Below are 21,879 nucleotides of genomic sequence, written 5' to 3'. Positions count from 1 at the left end.
CACACTGTATTACACTTCACAGCTATATTTTATTTATGTGATGCCCTGGGGTGGTTTTGCTGGACTTGTTTGCAGGTGCCCTGCACCCCAGGCATGAACCCCATAGTGCTAGGGACCTGCTCTAAAGAGGTGACCTTAACGTGGTGGGCAGGTACATATCTTTGGCCACATGTATGCTAACAAACTCATAAATTAAATATAAAAGTAATATATGTTAGCAGAAATGAGTGCATAGTGCTCCTGCAAACCCCCTCTGTCTTGCATATAGCTAAATATCTCAGCAAGGTAGCACCTCTCATTACATGGTGTGCAGTCTAGGCCCTCCTCTTCCTGTTACAGATGTCCCCAGTAGTGCCAGTTTCATATCATGTCCTCAGTAGTACCAGTTACATATCATGTCCTCAGTAGTGCTGCTACAGATGTGCCCAGTAGTGCTTTTAGCAAGAAAATTTCTCACACACTATGGATAACAGATATTTGGATAAGGAATACGCAACCTGTATCAATTAACAGCAAAATTTGACATTAGCTGAAATCATCATGCAAGTCAGATACACAGAACTGAAAAGCCTTCCCTAAAAACCAAGACCCATGCAGTGTGCCTACAAATATCATACCTTGATAAAATTTGCATTGATGTAATCCGATTCATGGGGAGGAATTTTCAGTGCAAGTTTAACTCTGCTGTGATCAACTGTGCAGAAAAAAATAAAAGGTTACGTTACAGATTAAAAAAACAGGCAAATTAATTTACCTATATAAACGTATATCAAAACATAACAAAATATCACATTTATGAAGATCAAACTTTAGCATGTAGAAGAGATAAGCAAGAATATATGATGGTCAAAACATGGTGACCAGCCTTAAAAATTAAATAAAAGGAGGAAAAAAAAGTCCATAGCAGCTTGGAAAGCATTGACCAAATTTACAACTATGATTTGGCAGACAGATTCTTTGACTTAACAGATAAACCAAACTCCTCCTTCCACTTGTTCAGATTTACCAAGTAGAAAAAAAAAAAAAAAGAAGTTTCAGTTCCCCAGGCACTCTATATGCAAAGTAAGCACTAATCCCCACAGTATGCCTTTCATAATTACTCTGCACATGTAGCGTTCGTGTCTAGAGGGGCATACCCACATTGAGATATTTGATAAGTATTTTTAGATTTTAAGAGACATTAGCACAAATGATATGTGCTGCAGCCACTGCCAGGAGCAGATGAAGATGATTTTTTATTATACTATTTAAGCGATTGACCTGGTTCCCAGTGGCATAACAGTGCAAGGATAATCACTAACTAAGGAGCCCCCACTCAAATGCACAGCCACACGCTGCGTATTGCCAGGTAATATTTCTTACCATCCAAGTAAAGCCCCTATTTAATTGCTTTTATGCTAGTCTCTTGCCACATAATGCACTTCTCCCACACCTCCCTCCTTTACTGTGCAATGCCATCTTCATAAAAGGTACCCATTGGCGATAAGACCAATAGGCGAACGTTTCCAAATGTTACTGGAGTTAAGTGCTGTTTACCTAGTGTGTACCAACGCTAGGTGTTTAAAATATTTAAAACACCTTTGATGTGACGCGGCCCTAGAACACCAGCAGCCACAGCAATGGTGCTAGTTAACCCCCCTCTGCTCCAAGCCCTCTAAAAGATAAAGAGCAGTCAGGGGTGTGCACAGCCCTGCAAGTTCCAGGACCTCCAGCTCCCATTGCAGTGAAGCTGGGTGGTGTGCGGCTAGGTTCCACTGGGCACCTTGCAGGGCCTTGGATCCAGACTAGAGATGGTTAGTTCGGTCCTTTAGATTCCTGGATACCTGGAGCCAAGCCCACATGGCATTCCATTAGCCACGCAAGACCAAGAGCTGCACTAGTCAGATACTGTATGCAAGAGGGTGTGCTAACTACACATACCCCTACAGCTACTGTCGCTTGGAGGTCCGTGACTCCAGGCAAGCCGCACATTCCTTAGCCCGGAATCCGAAAACCAGCATAATATCATTAATATAATATCATTACAAACGTGCACTAACCACCAATGGATGTGTAAGGTATCCGAAGATTAAAAGGATATAACACAAAAGGTGTGAAAGGGACGGGCTGCTGTGGTTTACAATATTGGACACATCTATTACATTCATTTCAACTGGCCCCCACTTGCTGGCCACATCTGTCTCTTCAAGTTCTCAAACATAAAAGGTTTAACTTTTGCTTATTTTTATTTATTTACAGTTTCTTATATAACGCATACATATTCCGCAGCGCCTGCCCCAGAGGAGCTTACAATCTATATTCCCTACCACATGTACACGCACACACACACAGACATTCTAGGGTTAATTTTGTTGGAAGCCAATTAACCTACCTGTATATTTTTGGATTGTGGGAGGAAACCGGAGTACCCGGAGGAAACCCACGCAAGCACGGGGAGAATATACAAACCCCGCTCATTTAGAGTTATGGTTGAGATCAAACCCATGACCTCAGCGCTATGAGGCTTATCTAAACTTATCTTATACGGTAGCAGTTCACCGCTTAAATGTGTACAATTTCAGGTTATTTACTGCACTTTAATTGCTTAAAATTTCAAATAAATAATAATAAAAAAAATGTAAACATGGGGGCTCCCCTTTAAATGTAACTTGTAGTGTAACTCTGAAAACTAAAATTGAAAAAATCTGCACTTTGCAAATATTGAACTTGATTGGAAGTGATCAAATGGTGATCATGCTTAGTGTTCCCGCTAGGCTGTTTTAGCGGGGCACTGCGCCCTGCCCGATTTTTAAAGGGCAAAATGCGCCCTGCCCCTCTCGCAGCGCCCCGCTAAAACAGCCTCACGGGGAAGCCCAGCGTCGCCGTAGACGGCGATGCCCGGCGCTTCCCCGGCAGCATAGTGGCTTCGGAGGGGCCGGTCCCACCCCCTTTGACGACGCCGGCGGCCCGGGCTTGCCCCTTTGATGACGCCGACGACCCGGGCACGCCCCTCTGATGACGCCGGCGACCCGGGCACGCCCCTTTGATGACGCCGGCGGCCCGGGACCGCCCCCAGCTGTGGCCCGGTCCGCCCCCCCCGGCGCCCTGCCCGGTCTCCATCCTAGAGTAAACACTAATGCTATATGTGTCCAGGAATGCCCACTGGTAGGTATTTTTTTCAGTGCTATTGAAAAACAACACTGACACTTCTTAACTGTGCAGGACAGGGTGAAAGGGCCAGCTAGCTACTTTCCACACAAGAGACCAGAAGCAAGCCGTTCCAGCTGCAGGAGTCTGGGGTGGCAGCAACTAAGGGCAGTATTCAATGAGCATTTTGGCGATGTGCAGCGAATCCTGTTTAGGATTCGCTGCACATTCGCCACTGCCCGCTGCGTTCCGGAGCCTTTCAGCACATGAATAAAAATAGCATGCCCCTCCTCAGAATAAAATTCCTGATTTTTTTACACCAAATGTAAAAAACAAAACACTTTATTTTAAAAGTTCACATTCCACTTCACCATAAAAAGATAGCGATTGCAACTCGGTGAATCATGGCGAAAAAAACCTTGCAATGTATTCGCCACCTGGTCATTGAATAGGGTGATTCACCGTTTTAGTAAAAAATTCACCTTACAGCACAAAATCGCCATAAAAACATGGCGAATCAGCCTCATTGAATACCACCCTAAACCTCCTATGATTCAGTTGGAAAAGTCAGTAACAGGCAGTTACTGAAGGTTAAGCTGGCCATACATCTACAGATTGATTGTCAGATCTGTCTGGTTGGAACAAAAGACGGTAATATCTGAATCAACGGTTTTGGCAGTTTTCAAGAATTTCAAAACAAATGGTTAATGGTCATTTGCGCTCATCCATTACCAGGTTTTTGGCATCGGACAATAAATCTGTAGCTGTATGGCCAACTTAAGATGTAATTGCAACTGGTGGTAAAGAACACTGCTCTCAGCTCTCCACAGTCATCTGGCTACATGTAATATTCAAGTTATGAGTACTATAAGTCAAAACAATAATTAAGTTTCATCAATTAAAATCGAGCAGATCTCGGACATTTGTTCATTGGGGGCAATTCAATTAAGTGCAATGTTAAATAGTGTAAGGAATGAGTGCATGAAGCTATTCAATTGTCTGCATCACTCCAGATACTTAAGTGGGAAGATTCAGCTTTGCTTGTCAAATGCCAGGGGTTTAGTCTTGGTAATGGCATTCTCTGATGATTGAAGTGCCTGGCACAACATTGTTATCACAAGTGGTAAACAAAAGTTGGGGAAGTTTACGTGGTAAGCCCGCAATTAGTGTTGCAGAACACTTTTAGGGGGGTATTCAATCTTTTTCGTGCTCCTGCAGCCATCTCCCGACGGGGGAGATGGCTGCGGGGCCCTATTCAATGCAGTCTTCCACGACAGCATTGAACAGGGGTTCTCGGCAGAACGAGCCCGACATCACAAGCTGTCGGGCTCGTTCTGCCGAGAAAAGCCGGAAAAAGGCGAGCTCCCGACCGGAGCTCGTCTATTTCCACCCTCAACTCGCGGCCACGCCCCTTTCTCGCCGCTCACCGGCCGGGGCATTGAATCCTGACCGCCAAGCTCAAGTCGAGCAAAGCGAGAACGGGACAGGGGCACGGCTGACATTGAATACCCCCTTAGTCGGATTTATCCTTGCACAATTGGAGTGTGTGCAGTAATACTCTAGTCACAGTGCTGCTAATTGAATAAATCTAATTACATCAGTGCACTGCATGTTCGCACTTTAGACCGATGTTTGTGCCCTGTGCATAATCAGTCGGGTTTTTGGCAGGGTGGGCACTCTGGGACTCAATAAGTTGCGAGTTTCACAGCTTAATGAGTCTATTCAGCTTTGTACTTAATTGAATTGCCTCCTATTTTTGATGTTCTCATATCCATGACAAGTCAACTATAGCATAGGAGGGACAATCATGAAATGGATGCATTAACAACACTTACATGGCAAAATATCTTTATATCTGTTCTTTTTAACATTCTCTTCTTTTTCTCCAGTGATTGTAGGATAAATCTTTTCAGTTCTGTACTTAGTGGACAGTCTTCTTAATCTCTGAAAAATGTGAAGGAAAAAAATATTACTCATCTGTAGAATACTAGCTGCATGATTATAAAAAGGAAGCTGCAATACCAAACTGTGATATGAAAATGCCACATTGTACTTCACTATCATTCATTAACAACACACACACACACACACACACACACACACACACACACACACACACACACACACACACACACACACACACACCTCTACTCATACATACATGTAATTATATCACTATGGGAAAAACCGGTAAGCAGGCGGAGGAGGGGAATGTATTACAGGTACATGTAACACAGGGATGGGGTACCTTCCGCCCTCCAGCTGTTGCGTCCCAGCATGCCCTGCTACAGTTTTTTATTTGGCCATACTAAAACTGTTGCAGGGCATGCTGGGATGTGTAGTTCAGCAACAGCTGGAGGGCTGAAGATTCCCCATCTGTGATGTAACATTTCCTGCTTAGTCTCTTTTCCGAGGCAAGCAGGAAGCCGCAGCATCTAAGATGCCTAAGCTGGGGGAGTAAACCCTCTCTCCCACAGTGCATCAGCCTAGTGCTGAGTCTCCCCCTCCAACTGGCTCAATGGACACGTGCAAGATCTCACATGAAATTCTGTGCAGCCCCAGAGCTGGCAGACGCCGCAGCTGCCCAGTGCTGCTTACAGACCATAAATTACCCCTGCTATAGGTGTATAGCCCCCCCCCCCCCCCCCCCAAATCGGCTGAACACGCGAGTCAATTTTGATAAGTAGTCAACGACCTGAATGTTCAGCAGGGTACCAAAAAATAAAGTGGAGCACACAGATGGAAAATACATGTATAATAAACATGAGAAATTGAATGATCTCTAGAGGTCCATGCAAAACGCAAATGGCACAGGTTTTCACAGGACAGGAATCATAAATGAAACATGCAAGTATACATAGCTAAGCAAGTTCGCACAGTTTTTACTTAATATAGCAATATTTGCAATTGCAAGCAAAAGTATAATAACAGTTTATGTCTAAAAAGGCTTGAAGGGGCAAAGTGGATAATTTCCACAGTTATCCTATTAAAAGGTCTACTGAGTAACACGGAGGTCACGTTATTATTGCAGCAGTGAAGGGCGTCAGCTGAAATATCCAGTGTAGTGGTTGTGGAAAACACAACGTCCGTCCGGAAATGCAATAGCCAGCATTGCTTACTCACGGCTGAGACTAGTGACAAGCATTTGCCATATATGGAAGAAGGGATGCAACTGTCAGTGGAACTGAAAGGTAAAAAAAAAAGAAAACTTCCTGTATGCTTGCTAGGTAAAATGAGAACTAATCTCTTATAATGAATGAACTTTTAGCATTCCGTGTTATATTTGAGTGTATGTATATGTGTGTGTATATATATATATATATATATATATATATATATATATATATATATATATATATATATATATACACACACACACAAATACATACATACATACATACATACATACACATATATTAGATAGATGCATGTATAGCACACTGTGCAATACTTAAAAGGTATTTGAGTGTATGTATATGTGTGTGTATATATATATATATATATATATATATATATATATATATATATATATATATATATATATATATATATATATATACACACACACATACATACATACATACATACACATATATTAGATAGATGCATGTATAGCACACTGTGCAATACTTAAAAGGTATACAGGTTGAGTATCCCTTATGCTGCCCACACATGTGAGATATTGCATGCAATCATTCGATTTTGGCCACATCTGGCCGATTAAATGAAATCATTGCATACATTTTTAAGCCGACAATTGACGTGATACGCAGGCACACCGTCAAATGTTGCATCGATAGATATTATGAGCTGCACATATTTATCGAATTGCATGAGCAATTGCATGTGGTTTTTAACCACAGGTGATTGCTGAAATGCAATCAGCAGCAAGTTCGGGGAGCGAGGCCGGGATGCGGACTGGAGTGCTGGCAGGGAGCTGGTACCTTAATGCTGGAGACTGGAGCGCTGGGGACTCAGCAGCAGCAGGGAAGGCATAGCGGCTGTGCAGCAAGGACTGGAGCGGTGGAGCTTTCAGGTGGCGGGACTCGGCAACGGATGACTTTGAAACACTGGACGGCCCTCTAAATCGCTGAGGGACGTCCAGTGTTTCAAAGTTCTCTCAGTCAATCAGCGGCCGCCTGAATATGAGGCTGCAGATTGGCTGAGAGCACACTCAGCGGTCTCAGCCAATCAGAGGGCCGTCCAGGGTTTAAAAGTCATCTGCTGACGAGTCCTGTCGCCTGAAAGCTCCCCCACTATGGTCCCCAGATCTGGTCCGAGCTACACAGCCGACACCACCCCTCTTCCAGCACCTGATGTCCATCGCAGGATGGCATGCGACATAGGGTGGTACACTGGGCATCACTTGATGCAATCAGATGCAATGGAACATCGCATTGCGATGTCGCATCGCATCTGATCGCAAAAGTGTATGGGCAGCATACATGATTCCGAAAACCACACTCTGGAATGTACTTTTGTTTTGCTAAAAGCACTCTAACTGGCACTACTGGGGACATGATATGTAACAGACACTTAATACGTGCAAGAAAATGATTTCTTAGCTTTCAAATTCATGATTTCATGTTTTTAAACCTTGTTTCATGCACAAATAAAATATATGTGTGTGTTTTTCTTGTGTATGATGCGTTTATACAACATAAATGCATTTTGTGTTCACACATAGGTCCCATCCTGGATAAGGGATACTCAATCTGTATTTCTATTCACCCTACTCCAGTCACTTTTGACTAGCGGAAGAAAGCTCTGTGGAGATGTTTTTTTCTTGTCTCCACGCTACAGCACTTGGTCCAGCTGAAAGCTAGAATTGTTTGGCTACAGGCAGATGGGATAAGTTGGTTGACCAATGTGTCTATATTGTAGCACAGTTTCAAAACACATGACGAGTGCACTTGGATACCGAAAGCACATACAATCCAATTTATTTTCTTCTTGAACATCAGATCATTAATATGTAGGGTATTGAACAGTGAAGCAGCTGTGCAATAAATTACAACTAATATGAGAATGCTGCAGGTGGTGTCTGAAGGACACAGACACCTCCTGTCAACAATAGCTGACCCTCGGAAATCCTCTGCTAGTGCATGTGCAGGAAGCCTCTCAAACAATACAGATCTTGGGCATTGCACCCCTAAAAACTGTCCTTGACACACCCGCATTTATCATAACTGTTCCTATCGCAACACCCAAATGCTGCAGCATATCAATTATGCTGCTAATAAGGTGGGACGGCAAGTGATCACTTGCACAGTACGAGTCATGCTCATGCACTTATCCCACCATAGGGTTAGTACATGAACCATTGGGTTTAAGAACGAAGCTGAATAGAGGTCATTGTTTGATACCAGTGTTCCTATAAAATGCAAATATATCAGTAAACTGAGAAAAAGCATAATTATAGCACTTCAATTGAAATAAGTTTTCTATAGTGATCAATAATGGATGGCCTACCAAAATAAGTGAATGGTGGTGTATTGTATCCGATTTTCTTGGCTCTAGCAAACATTGCAAGATACTAAAGGGGCCTACACATGTAGAGATTTGCCAGTGATGTGTCAGCACAGTCAGGGCAAGTGTTCTCCAGTGAGCACAATGGCCCTGTCTGATTAATATCCAGCATGCTGGACATTAATCGCCGGGTAATAACGATGCGCGGCCCCCTCCACACGGAGCGATCTAGTGAGATTGCTTAGAAAATAAACCCTAAACCGCTACGTGTATAGGCCCCATAATGCTGGTTCGTTAAATAAAATGTTAAATGCAAGACATTTTTTTGTGATACTATTGGATACATTGTTGCAGTGGATTATTGTAGTCATAGCCTAGCGTCAAATATGGTTGCAGTATGGCTGCCCACTCAAACTCTACCCCTTACTTCTGTCACAATAGGACTGGAGGATAATCAGCAGTAAAAATGTATAAAAGCTAATGCAAACGAACTAAAACACAAAACAAAATTGAAGTTTAGTAAATTTAAGAGTGCAGCGAGCAGAATGCATACCATTTCCATAAACAATTCTTTCTACAATAACCACCCACGCACTAACCAGAGGAAAACCTCAACATAAACACAAATACCAAGAAGACTGTTTAAATATATATTATGACATAAAATAGAAAGACAAAAACCAAATACAATAACATAAAAGTTACGCATGTATTAACCAGTATAGTTACAAATAATATAAAACTAAAAAGAAGAAAAGAAAATAAGAACAGGATTGTTGTGTCTTTATGTGAGGAAAAAATCTAAAGCAAAACCTTAGGACCAGGATACAGGTTACTAGGCATGGGAGAACATAACTCAAAATGGGTAACCAATGATCACAAACATATAGAAATAACGCAGGAGTTGTTCCACCCAGACTCTCTTAATACGGAACCAAGGCATGGAGGAATCAGGATATCAAACAGCAGAAAATAATTAGAATATGGATCATGAGTTTCTAAGTGCAGTTAATGATGTCAGGAAAAGGCCAAGAGGGAGTTGAGAGGAAAGAGACCATGAAGCTCATGCCAAAAAATAGATAACCTGTGGCAGGATCCACCAAATAGAGTGGAGGAATTAGAGCTCCACAATTCCAACAGCAAGGATTTGATGCGGACGAGAGAAAGGGTCAGAGACTTCCCTCCTTGGAGTGGTTACATAATAAATGATCAAACACAGGGATGCCTACCACATCAACTAAAAAGGATGAAATGGGACTTAAGTCCTTAAGTGCCAAGGATGGAACCTAAACTGGGCATACTCCTGGCTCGCATTCCACACCACTCACGCTTGGATCTTTAGTTTCCTTATTCCAGTTGTTTGGCGTACAGTACACCTTTTGGTACTTGTCAAGGTTACCCTATGCCCTAGACCAGTGGTTCCCAACCTGGTGTACATGTAGCCCTGGAGGTGCTCTGCAGACTCGTTGGGGATACTTGAAAATAATATTGGTAATGGCAGGAAGAAGTCTCCCAATGGCAAAAGTAGTCTTGGTTGCCATGGAGATGAACCACATAACTTCTGGTTCCATCTGCAATGTCATAAGCTTCTCCTAGTGCTTTTGCCTGATCAGCAATCCACTGGGAGCTACACGCACTGTCCTCAGACATCAGTGTTCATCTGCCCTACGCCGACATGGGTGGAGGAAGCAGTGGCATTAACCCTACTGGCATTAGTGGGAACCCTGACGACAGTAAACAGCCAGACACAAAAGGACCTGAATCCTGACCACACACTACTCCTTAATGTAAGGATACACATACTTCCACTCGGAAGTTATGTGGATATTTCAAATTGAGAGGAGGGAGTACTCATAAATGAAAAGCGTAAATAAGTGGGTATGGAAAAAATTGGAACCACTGTCCTAGACCATATCCCCTACCCCGCTCCCTTCTTTTACTAGAATGAATTCTTAATCCGCTTTTACAATGCAACTTCTATTTGCATTTAGAATATTGATTCATGTGAACGACATATGACATTGCAAAATGTTTAGGTTCAAGCAGTTTCTGAACAATATTTTGCAATTGAGGAACTGCAGTGAACAGTTTACTTCTCACATTCACTTCCCCTTTGAAAAGATAATGGAAATACCCATTTTGAATGTACATTAACTTCTACTTAATGCATATCATTTCACACATTGCTAGCACATGGAAGAGAAATTGAATGCTAAGGACTAAATAGGAGAATCCACATAGGCACTTTTGGACAGCCACAAAGCTGCTACAAACAAATAAGAGGCGTGTTACAATATGAAGAGACCTATAGCTAGGGACCTCATACTTTGAAAAAAAAGTTTAACATTACTTGTTATTCACTTCTCCACAATATACTTTATCCCGATGTCTGCCATCATCATGTCAGACTCCAAACGCTTTTATGAGGTATTGCTCAAAATGTGAACACAGGCAAGTAACAAGTTCAGCGGCACAATGGATAATATCTACTATTCGGCAACAGGTCCAAAAATGGTAGCAATAATTTCCTGATCACATTTACCTGCAATCCCAAAATTACTACAGGCGCTGCATTGTTTTTAAGGCAACGGAATGTATATTGAGGCCAGAATACTGAAAGGGAGATATGTATATGTATCCCATTTATATAGCTCACTTTTACAGAGAATATTTGGACATTCCCATCAGGACCTGCTGCCCAGTGGAGCTTACAATCTATATTCCCTGCCACACGTGTGCGCGTTCGGACACACAAGCACACACGTAAAATGTTTTGGATGGAGCCAAATTATCCTACAAGTATTTTGGATTGTGGGAGGAAACCAGAGTACCCAGAGAAAACCCATGTAAGCACAGGGAGAATATACAAACTCCACACAGGGCCATGGAGGATATCGAACCCATGACATACTGTATCAAGCTAGCCGTTGCTAACTTATTCAAATTCTGGATTCTTTAATATATTTGTCAAAGGCATCACTATCCTGTACCATTAACCGATAACATTAGATTTAGTGGAACTAAAATCATGTTAGACCTCCAGAACAATATCAACACACATAATGGCCACTGACTGCGGTTACATGCATTGATCAATAAAACACATTGCTAAGGCAAGCATTTTGTTTAGAAAGGTACAAAGAATACACATTAAACAAGGAACAGGTGGTTCTTAAAAGAAACTCCACCCACTAACCAACTAAACACACAGTCACCATGACAGGATTGGGCTTTAAAAAAAAACAAAAAAAAAAAAACAAAGCATGCAGAAGAACATTATCATAGGACAGCGGTTGTCAAACTGCGTGTTCTGACCCCAGAGTGTGTCACAACTCCATGCTGCCGACAGTCAGTCTAAGAACTCCTCTGATCTCTCCGAATTCACTACAGTGCCCTGCCACTCCTGTCCCACCTGGTAGCAGCTGCTGCTGTCACCACTGCCACCAGCAAGCTGCACTCCTGTATCCCTCATCTAGCAGCATGTATTGACAGCGAGAGCAATCCTACGTTCTGAGGCTTGTGATCTGTAGGAAACTTAAAAGTAAAACAGGCAGGCCGCAGTCATAATCAGAGAAGCCAGGTCTCAGTCTGAACCTATGAAGAACTTTTTGTAAGTGCAGCAAGGGGGGAGGGGGGTTGGGGTGTCATCAGAGATGGCCAGGGGGGGCATTTCTGAAAAGCAGCAGGGGAGCATGAGGGGGATGGAGGAGACCATGGAGCATAGACTTTATGTTGTGTCTGTAGGGGTGTGGAATAGCGTAACTCATTAAGTAAACACCCACTACCTCACGCTTTCCTATTCTATTACACACTGCCTCCCTGTCACATTAGTGGTCAGTGCACTTGTTTTGTGCCTCCGCAGTGCTACTGTGCATGTGCGGTCTGCAGACAACACGTGTGGTGGTCATTCTGCAGTAACTTCCTGTGGTCCTGTAATAATTTAGGTCCCACAGCGAAATAGTTTGAGAACTCCTGCCCTGGGGTCATTGAGCAAAAAGGGCCGTCTATGGGACAGTTCGATATTTCTACACAACACAGTAATAACCACATATTTTCTTCCCTGAAATAAACATCTCTCAAAAAGAATACAGTACATAAAATGCAGACAGAAGAAAAAAATCAGTAAGTATCAAGGCTAGGTTAGGCTCAAGACTAATATTTTAAGCATACTATATAAAACTTGAAGATCTTTTTTACTTCAACTAAAATAGAAACTCTTAAATAGCTTGCTGCTGGGAAACTGGTGGGTGCCTGGGAGGGAGAGATAATATTTATATATGGAGACTCCATGTACAATGGAAAGACTATGTAAGAGAATATTTTCATTATGCAGTTTCATAATTTAACAAGTTTTAAATCATCCCCTTCTCTTTAATTGCTAGGACAAGTCAGTAATGAAGCTACACCTTTAAGGCTATTGTATACCATTGTTCATACGGATGGAAAAACACAAGACTCAAACAAGGTCTGCTGTAACAAGGTATAATGGCCCAGATGTATCAAAAAGTGATAACATGTAGAGTAATAAATCAGCTCCTAACTGCCATGTTACAGGCAGGGTTTGAAAAATGACCGGTAGGACCTGGTTGCTTATCACATTTTGAAGCTCGATACATCTGGCCCAATGTCTCAGCATGATAGCTAACACAGAAAGCCTCAGCGCTGCAACCAGGGGTCTTATTCCAAACATTTCTATATCCCTGTCCACGTTGTGTGTGCTCACTGTTATGATTTCCATTCATAAACTAATACTGGTAGAGAAATTGGATTTTTACCTGGACACGTGTGTTTGAGTGGGATGAATTTGCTGTAACCTGCTATTGGCACGCATACTATAAATTCACGCTTAAAAGACAAAGCAAGAAGGCCCGAAAACTGAAGTGCATTTTGGCAAGTTACATTCAATAAAGATTAAGAACACTATCAAGCAAATCATCCATTTACTATTCTCGCAGCAATCTTGCCACTGTGGATCACATACAATGGCAGTGCTTCACTCCAATCAAAGACTTATTTCCCCCCAGAGTCCTCTGCTACATCCATAACATTTCCTAGCAGGTTCCAATGCATTTGATTGTTTAAGACTCACTGGGGTTGATTCAATTCAGTGCGCTGTTAATAGTGCCGGGATAGAGCTCCCAATACTATTCAAATCCATGCGCTATGTCAGAGAATTCCAGTACTTGCAGGTGCTTAATCACTAGAACTGGCATTCTCCAACTTACATTATATGTCCCAGCACAATGTTGTTTATGCCCCACGATAGGGCACAGAACAGCATCGCCGACCTGGTTTTGTCAGATTTCCATTGTCAGACCAAGCATTGCACTGATTTGAATAGCCTCACTATTACTAGACACATTAGGGGTAATACAGTTGGTTTTGAAGAGCCCTGCACCCGATAGATAGCTGGTGACAATTATTTCTTCTCGCCACAAGCATAAATATGCTAAAGCCCAAATTTTAGCACATTTGTATAGTTGCACCCAAAAATTTGAAAGGGAGTAGCACTGCCTATATATATATATATATATATATATATATATATATATATATATATATATATATATATATATATATATATATATATATATATATATATATATATATATATATATATATTCTAGATAGACATTAGTTTTCGTGGAGGAAAAAGGCCAAAATGCAGCTTTTTACAGTACGGCTTTTTTGCAGCTATCCAATTGCTCGCATGTGATAATTCTTCATAGTGTCTAGCATGAATTTCTCCTCACCTACTCTGAGTTTGTGAAAAGTTAAGAAACATCACGATGTTGGGGTAAAGATGTCAGGACATAAATACAGTATGTATCTATGTCACCTAAAAAATGGCTTCAGTGTCCTGCCCTCTCTTTGCTTACCATATACTTATCCTAAATTGGCTTGTACTGTAATTCATATTTGTTTTTTGCTCATTTATGTATTGTTATGCACTCAGAACTCTTATGGAGCCATAGAAATACACGATGATAATAATAATAATTATTATTATTATTATTATTACTATTTTTAAGCTTGCAGGTTAGAGTCATCGTTATTTGTGTAATTTTTCTTAAATAGCCTAGAATTGATCCAAAAATATACTCATACCCATTTGTACCCCAAATTTTATTACAGCATTTATTATTTTTTCTTTAGTGTTTATGCCCTTGAATTTACTTATATACTGCTATGCTAAATTACCTTGCCATTTTTAGGGGTACAGGCTTATTTCACCTGCACTTTTCACAGGTGAACACATTGCAGGTCACCCATTTTTTGCGATTTCCTAATGAGATCGATCAAAAATCGGGAACATGCAAACCCATAGTAATATATTTTTCGGCTGATAGGTGCAAGAATGTTACCCGCAATTGCAGATCGCAGCTCATTGGATATCCTCTTAAGGTGCCCATACATGGTACAATTATTGTATACAATTTGGACTACATCATATCGCATAGGTTTTGCAATGCAATGAAATAAGATCTAGTACAAAAAGCATGTGCAGCATATACTTTTTGAGCTGTGCGATGAGATGTGTGATGGGAGCGCGCATCTCATCACACCCAATAATTGTACCGTGTATGGGCACCTTTAGGCTAAATTGTTTGGAGTTTTTTCTCAGAATGTGATTAGGTAGGCCCATAAAAATATAAGGAAATCTACTTCGGAGTAAACATTAATTGAAACCTAAACACTGAAAACCAAAGCAGTGCTGAACACCATTTTACAAGACATTTTTTAAACATGCCAATACAAGAGAAGCATTCCCCGGGGCCTACAGTCTATCTGCAGAGATTGAAGTAGTTAGTGCTCTGTAATGAAATGCCACATTGCACACACACCTTTACACAGGCTTATAAAAGAATTTCAGGGATGTGCCTGAACATTTTTGATCATCCCAAAGATAACATGCATTTATCAGCACTTCAGCCTCAGAATTATATAGCTTTGGGAGATAAGGTTCAGTCTGAAAGTTCCAAAGTTCTTCAAAAGCAGTTTGCTTTATTCACATACTCTCTGCCAAAACAAGTGAAAGCAGAAATGATGGCAAAGGTTATTGGTGCTGCACAGATATACTCAAGTACTACAGTAACTGTAATTGGAGGGTCATTGAAAATGAAAGAATGTATTTTACTGGGATACGGTCATTGGGTCGACAGTCAAAAGACAGACATGGGGTTTTTCACTGTTTTTTTGAGCGGACATCTTCGCCTCCCTGTAAGACTGCTTGCTAGAAGTAGGAATGGGAAATCTATTTACAGGTTGAGTATCCCGTATCCAAAATGCTCGGGACCAGGAGATTTTTGGATAACGGATTATTCCGTATTTCGGAATATTTTAATATTTCAATGATGTATTTTGAAGTATCTTGCATTTATGCTGTATAAACACATAATATACACACAAATATATTTTATTACCACATAAAATACACACAAACATATTTTAATTGTTCAAAAAACAAGGTTTCAAAACGTGAAACAAAATGTGTGTACTATCTCAGCACTGAATTTGAATGCCAAGCAATCATTGTCTTGCACATATATAGTGCCAGTTACATATCATGTCCCCAGTGATGCTGTTACATATGTCCCCAGTGAGTTTTTAGCAAAAAAAAATTTTTTTTTCACTTTCTGGAATGTCCGTATTTCGGAATAATTCGGATAACGGATATTCGGATACGGGATACTCGACCTGTATTTTGTCTTGAGGTAGTCTCACAGATTTCCCTCCTGATTTTCTCTGGATCATAGAGTCTAACTTTGATCCAAACAGGAAATTTCCTTTGAACGTTAAGGTAGTCAATCTGTTCTTGGAATGGTTGTCCGCACTCCATGGTTTGAGCCAGAGTGGTCTCCTAGCAGTGCCTCCCGCTGCCATGGTCTTAGCTGAGAATGAAACTGCATCGAGAGAAAACTCACACAGGTATTTGATGGCTTTCTGCATAATTTGTAAACTTCTTAACAGATATTGCTTAGAAATTCTATCACTGATATCTGTGTGCAGCTCAGAAGACCAGAATCTCAGAGCTCTGGATACCGAAGCAATAGCCACACTAGACTTGAGTGACAATGCAATGCTTGATGTAATTTTCTCAGCGAGTTTTCAATTTTCCTTTCCATTGCGTCTTTAAACACTGCTCCATCTTCTAATGGAATTGTTGTTCTTGTCGTTAACTCTGCCACCGCTGCATCAACTTTAGGGACTAAACACCATTTAAGGAAATCTTCATCCTTGAAGGGATACATCTTATCAACTTTTGCCCAACCGCCCATCCTTTTATCAATATTGGTCCATTCCTTATTAATCATCTCTTGGATAACTTTATGAACAGGAAATGTTCTACCTTTCTTAGATCTTTCTTCAAACAGTGGATATACTGTAGTATCCGCCGCTTCCTGATAGTTCATGGATTTGTAAATATTCTTCAACATACTTTCCACCAACTCTAGATTGAAAGATCTCACATCTTCCTCCAATTCTCCCGATTCAGCTGAATCTACTTCTAAAGGATCCAATTCCTCAGAAGACCCTTCTCCTTCATATAGCATTCCTGCCTGTTCCCTGGATCTTTTGGGATGTTGAGATTGAAGGAATTCTTCTTTAGTTACAAATGATTCATCCAATCCATCAATTTCTTAAGCATATCCGATTGGTCAGCTTTATCTGTCACTGCTTGCTGAGATTTCTCACAATCCTCACACAAGGTTTTCTTATCAGTACTAGCAAAGGTTTTATCACAAGCCATGCAGGTATATGTTAAAAACTTCTTCTTAGCAGTTCTCTTCCTATGTACTGGCGACAGAGGCACACTATAGAAAATAAAGAAAAGCCTAACTAGCATCATAGAAAATAAATCACTAATGCCCATAAAAACAAAGGGCTTACCTCAATGCGGCATTGTCTGGCTTGTTGGGAAGAAGGAATCTTGACCTGGGTCTCTTCCATGCTGGCACACTAATGCACCTGTCAGCAAACATGCACCATAACCGAGTTTCCGCTTCTAAAAGAGGGTATTAACCCTTCAGACAGCGCCAATCTCTTGCCCATAGACTCTACTGCAAAAGCAGTCAAGTGGAACCAATTGTGCCACACCCGGATTTCGGGGACACTATTCCGCAGCGCACTCTGTGCACCGCCGGCAGAAGTGATGCCTAAGTGCACTTCCGCCACGCGTCTCTGTCCCCGGCAGCTTGCTTAGACTGCTTTGTCCAGGGCAACAGTCTGAATGCCCGGCCGGAGGACCCCTTTCTCTGCCGCCCACCGGAATCACCAGCCACCGCACAAGGTATTTAGCGCTGTAACCACTAAGAAATGACTGTGACCAGCGTGTTTTCCATACCTGTTGCCGGGTTTAACTAGTTGTTTGCTGCCACTAAGCACAGCCTATACAACTCATGTATGAGGCAGGATTCTTAAAGGCCACACTCCTCTCCACTCTTCTCCTTCCCGGGGAGCCACCCCAATCAGCCCTGCTGATATCGAGGTAACCCTGGTTTAAAAAGAACATAAAAGCCCTGCCTGTCTTATCTAGACGGAGACAGTAGAAAAAGACAGAGGGAAGGGAGGAGCAAGCTATTATACCCAAGGTGGGCAGTCCCTGAAAAAAGTCCTGTCTAATCTGGTAGATGGGGAATATCCCACTGTCATGGCTGCCATGGGGATCTTAGAAGAAAGAATGTATTAATGATGTGTTTTACGGGATACGGTCATTGGGTCGACAGTCAAAAGGCAGACATGGGGTTTTTCACTGTTCTTTTGAGCGGACATGTGCAGACAGGCGGTATTCCATGCCCTACCATTAGGGCTTGGTGGGAGAATAAAATAGTGTGCCCGAAGCATGGCCAGTGCGGCGAGCCATGCGGTGCTACGTTTCAGTGTCTATGTCGACTGTGTCGATATTCGGGTCAAAAAACTCTGAAACGTAACATGCTTCAGGCACACTATTTTACGCTCCCACCACATCTTAGTGGATGGTAAGGCATGAAATACTGCCTGTCGGCGCATGCAGACTAAAAAATAAAAAGTGAAAAACCGCATGTCTTTTGACTGTGGACCTTGCCCATGTCAACCTAATGACCTGTCGACGTAGACCCATATCGGCCTAATGTTGTCGATACTTCACAATGCTATTGATTATTGAATGACTGCAAAGAGTACAGATCACAGCACGCATGCGTAAGGCAAAACAGTGATGAATATAATCACAATCCCCTTGCAATTTGACTGACATGTAGCCAATGTTTGGGGGGTGGGGATGGCCATCAGCACATCCGATGGTTTCCATTGATGGCTTTTAAGGCAGGAAACATGGAATCATCGGCCATCAATGGTTCCCGCCATCGCTTACCCGTGCATGCGTAGAGGAATAGGGCAGGCCACGCTGCTGGGAGTTTCGCGCATGCGCAGTAGAAACTTTACTAGATGTCATTCTAGGTAAAAGTTTTCTTCTGCGCATGCACACACCTCCCAGCCGCGGCACCTCCGGGCGAATGAATCATCAAGCCGTGGCGAAAACTGCAGTCAGTGTCACAGTAAGTGTCAGTGACAGACAAGTGGTAGTAGCTGGGCAGCAGGGGAAAAAATAAATTAATGGCATAAAACTATTGAACCCTCACCTATCGATGCCCTAAACATCAAGTACTAGGTCCTGACCATCGATGTTTTGGGAACATCGATAATTGATGGCCATCCCTAGTGGTAACCTGCCATTTTCTGAGAGGATCAGAAAAAACCACCATGCCTAGGCATTTCCAGGGACGTCAGCTCCGTCCACGATCTGTGGAAGGGTCAGACTTATGCACACTAGCGCAGACTGGGAAAATCATTTGATGGAGAGTGACTTGCGTGATTTGCAGATGGCATATGTTCAGGTCTGATTTAGACCCTATGTTCCTCCGGTATGCGGTCAATAGGTCGATACATGAAAAGCTCGTCAAGGGAAAAGGGGTCACATGAGTTTATGTTGTTTTTTCTGTAAACAGAATAGTTCATACTTTAGCATCCCAGTAGGCATAGCCGCAGAATATAATAGTGTGCCGAGCCCAGCAAGACACCGTGCCTAAAGCATCGCAAGCAGCACAAGCCATGCGAGAGGACGTGGTACACTTATACGCTGTCCATGTTGACAGACATAAAAAATGTGAACTCATGACGACCTTTTCACCAGATCAACGTAATGCATGCCAATCGTTTGACTTCTGACCTAATGACCCATACTCATCCCTCTATCGGGATCCAAGTCCACCCACACCTAACCCACCTTGCATATTTATGATCTGGATACCAGCAGCATCTCAATCAAAGTCTTCTTGCCTCAAGTCAGGATTCTGGTGTTGATATTTTAACTGCAAGCATCCCGACAGTAAGATGTTAACCGCATCACTTCCATAGGGATGACGGCTGCACCATGATGTATAGGGGTGGCTGCGATTTAAGACATGGAGGAGGGGCCTGCTAAGGTAGACTGGAGACAAATGGTGGAGGTTACAAAGGGAGACTGGAGCCACTTGGATGGGGCTTCAAAAGGGAGACCTAAGACATGTGGAGGGGGCTGCAATAAGTTCCAGAGGGGCAATGGGCAAGAATAGCAGTGATTTCTCTTTTTAGTGTTAATGATGACAAAATGCATGGCCTTAAATTTAGATCATAGAGGCACCCTTGTAGTTAGTGCACCAGGCCCCCAAAGCCTTTATCCAGCCCTGTTTTCACACGAGTTCATGCAGTGCTGCACAGTTCCACATAGACTGATATCAGCTGTACCACAGCACACGTGAAAACAATATAGGCTTAACAGCACAGGGGTATAAATGGCAGTCTCCGCTCAACATCAAGTATATCATTTATTATAATTAATACTTTCAATATGGGTATTGTGGTGCACCACGTGCTAGTCAAAATACTGCGAGCAGAGACACTCCAACACGCCTCTGAAATCAGTCTACTAATGCTGTTTTTGTGGTCTGAAAGCATCCCTTACTGTGCAGGCATTTCCAACCCCCCCCCCCCCCCCCCCCAACGATGGAGGCATTTCCAGCCACCACTACCGAGGCATCCTCATTCTGTCCGTCCCCCCACTGAGGCATCCTCTCAAATAAATTCGCTCTGCACCTTTCAGACCGCACATATTACAGTTTTAAAACCGGCTTGTAAGTGCGGTCTGAAAGGGGCATAACACATTGTAACATTTCTGAATAACCTTCACACCCACTGCCATCACATGACCTGAGGCACTGGGAAATATGGAGATTGTAGGAATGCAAACTGTGGAAAGCAATACATAGACATGAAAGCTACACAAATTTTTGAAAAAGGAAAGCTGTAAAAAATGATATATAGTATATCACCGGAATTTCTAATACTTACAGAAATTCAGAAAAAGTACTTGCATAAACTACTAAAAATAGGTCATTGTGCCTTTACCCCAACAGCACTCAGCTAGAGATTACAGCACTGCAACGTGGGGACTGGGCCTCACCTCATTGACCAGATTTTACTAAACTTTACTTTAACATGCAGAGAAAAAAGTCAAGCTAATACAGATCTATAGTAATTATATTTGAGTGTTGCATAGGAAAATAAGTTTGGTATGGAGTTGCCTAATGATAGATAAAATGTTACCAAATTAACAGCAAAAGCTACAGTCATTCACTTCCAGGAATTTACAGCTCAGAAAGTCCATATCCCTCAATGAGCTACTGTAAATGACAAGGCAACTATTGTATATCGGGAAACATGCCTTCCCCATGACCAAACCGTCTGAGGCAAAGTCGTACATTAGACTATTTCAAGGATTTGTAGGACACAACATTTTACGTCAAGGCATGTGCATTTTCAGACATCCACCATCAAAAAATAAAACATTAAAGCAGGCTCCAATATATTGCGCTGAACAAGGCTTTGATAAGTTTATTTTTCAGTATCTGATGTAACAAGATCCCACTCCAGGGTTCCAATGTTCATGAACACTGTTTACAGGAGAAGTCCTGCACTTTTGATAACAGTTGCACAATAATGTCAAAACAGAGGACCTAAAAAATTACTCTCCGCCTCCATTTGAAAAGGATTCAAATCATTTTATTATAGGAAAATATGTCAAATTAGATAACAAATACAAACTCATACAAAAAGTATGATGTTGGTGATGTTGTGCCACACATACAGTAGCTCTAAAACCACATATTTTAATACCCACCCTTATACATTGGGGGATTCCATAGTTTTGTAGGAGTTCAAGCATAAAATGGGAGCTGTTCAATTGGTCACCCCTTTTGGGACCGC

At 42.0% G+C, this 21,879-nt stretch overlaps 1 protein-coding gene across 2 annotated transcripts in view; it reads right to left on the bottom strand.

Annotated features, from left to right (window-relative positions):
* PTPN12 (protein tyrosine phosphatase non-receptor type 12) overlaps window positions 1–21,879 on the bottom strand; it is a 77,247-nt gene that overhangs the window by 35,695 nt on the left and 19,673 nt on the right. For both annotated transcript variants that reach the window (XM_083183047.1, XM_083183046.1), the window contains exons 2-3: window positions 4,962–5,070; window positions 618–694 (exon numbers count right to left, since the gene is read on the bottom strand). In XM_083183047.1, coding sequence (XP_083039173.1) covers window positions 618–694; window positions 4,962–5,070 — 186 coding nt within the window. The remainder of the gene's footprint in view (window positions 1–617; window positions 695–4,961; window positions 5,071–21,879) is intronic.

The sequence above is a fragment of the Crinia signifera genome, chromosome 4, assembly GCF_055691185.1.
Source record: "Crinia signifera chromosome 4, ASM5569118v1, whole genome shotgun sequence".
In the NCBI taxonomy this organism is placed as follows: domain Eukaryota; kingdom Metazoa; phylum Chordata; class Amphibia; order Anura; family Myobatrachidae; genus Crinia; species Crinia signifera.
The sequence above is the reverse complement of the archived record's forward strand: the minus strand, read 5'-3'. Positions and strand labels throughout refer to the sequence as shown.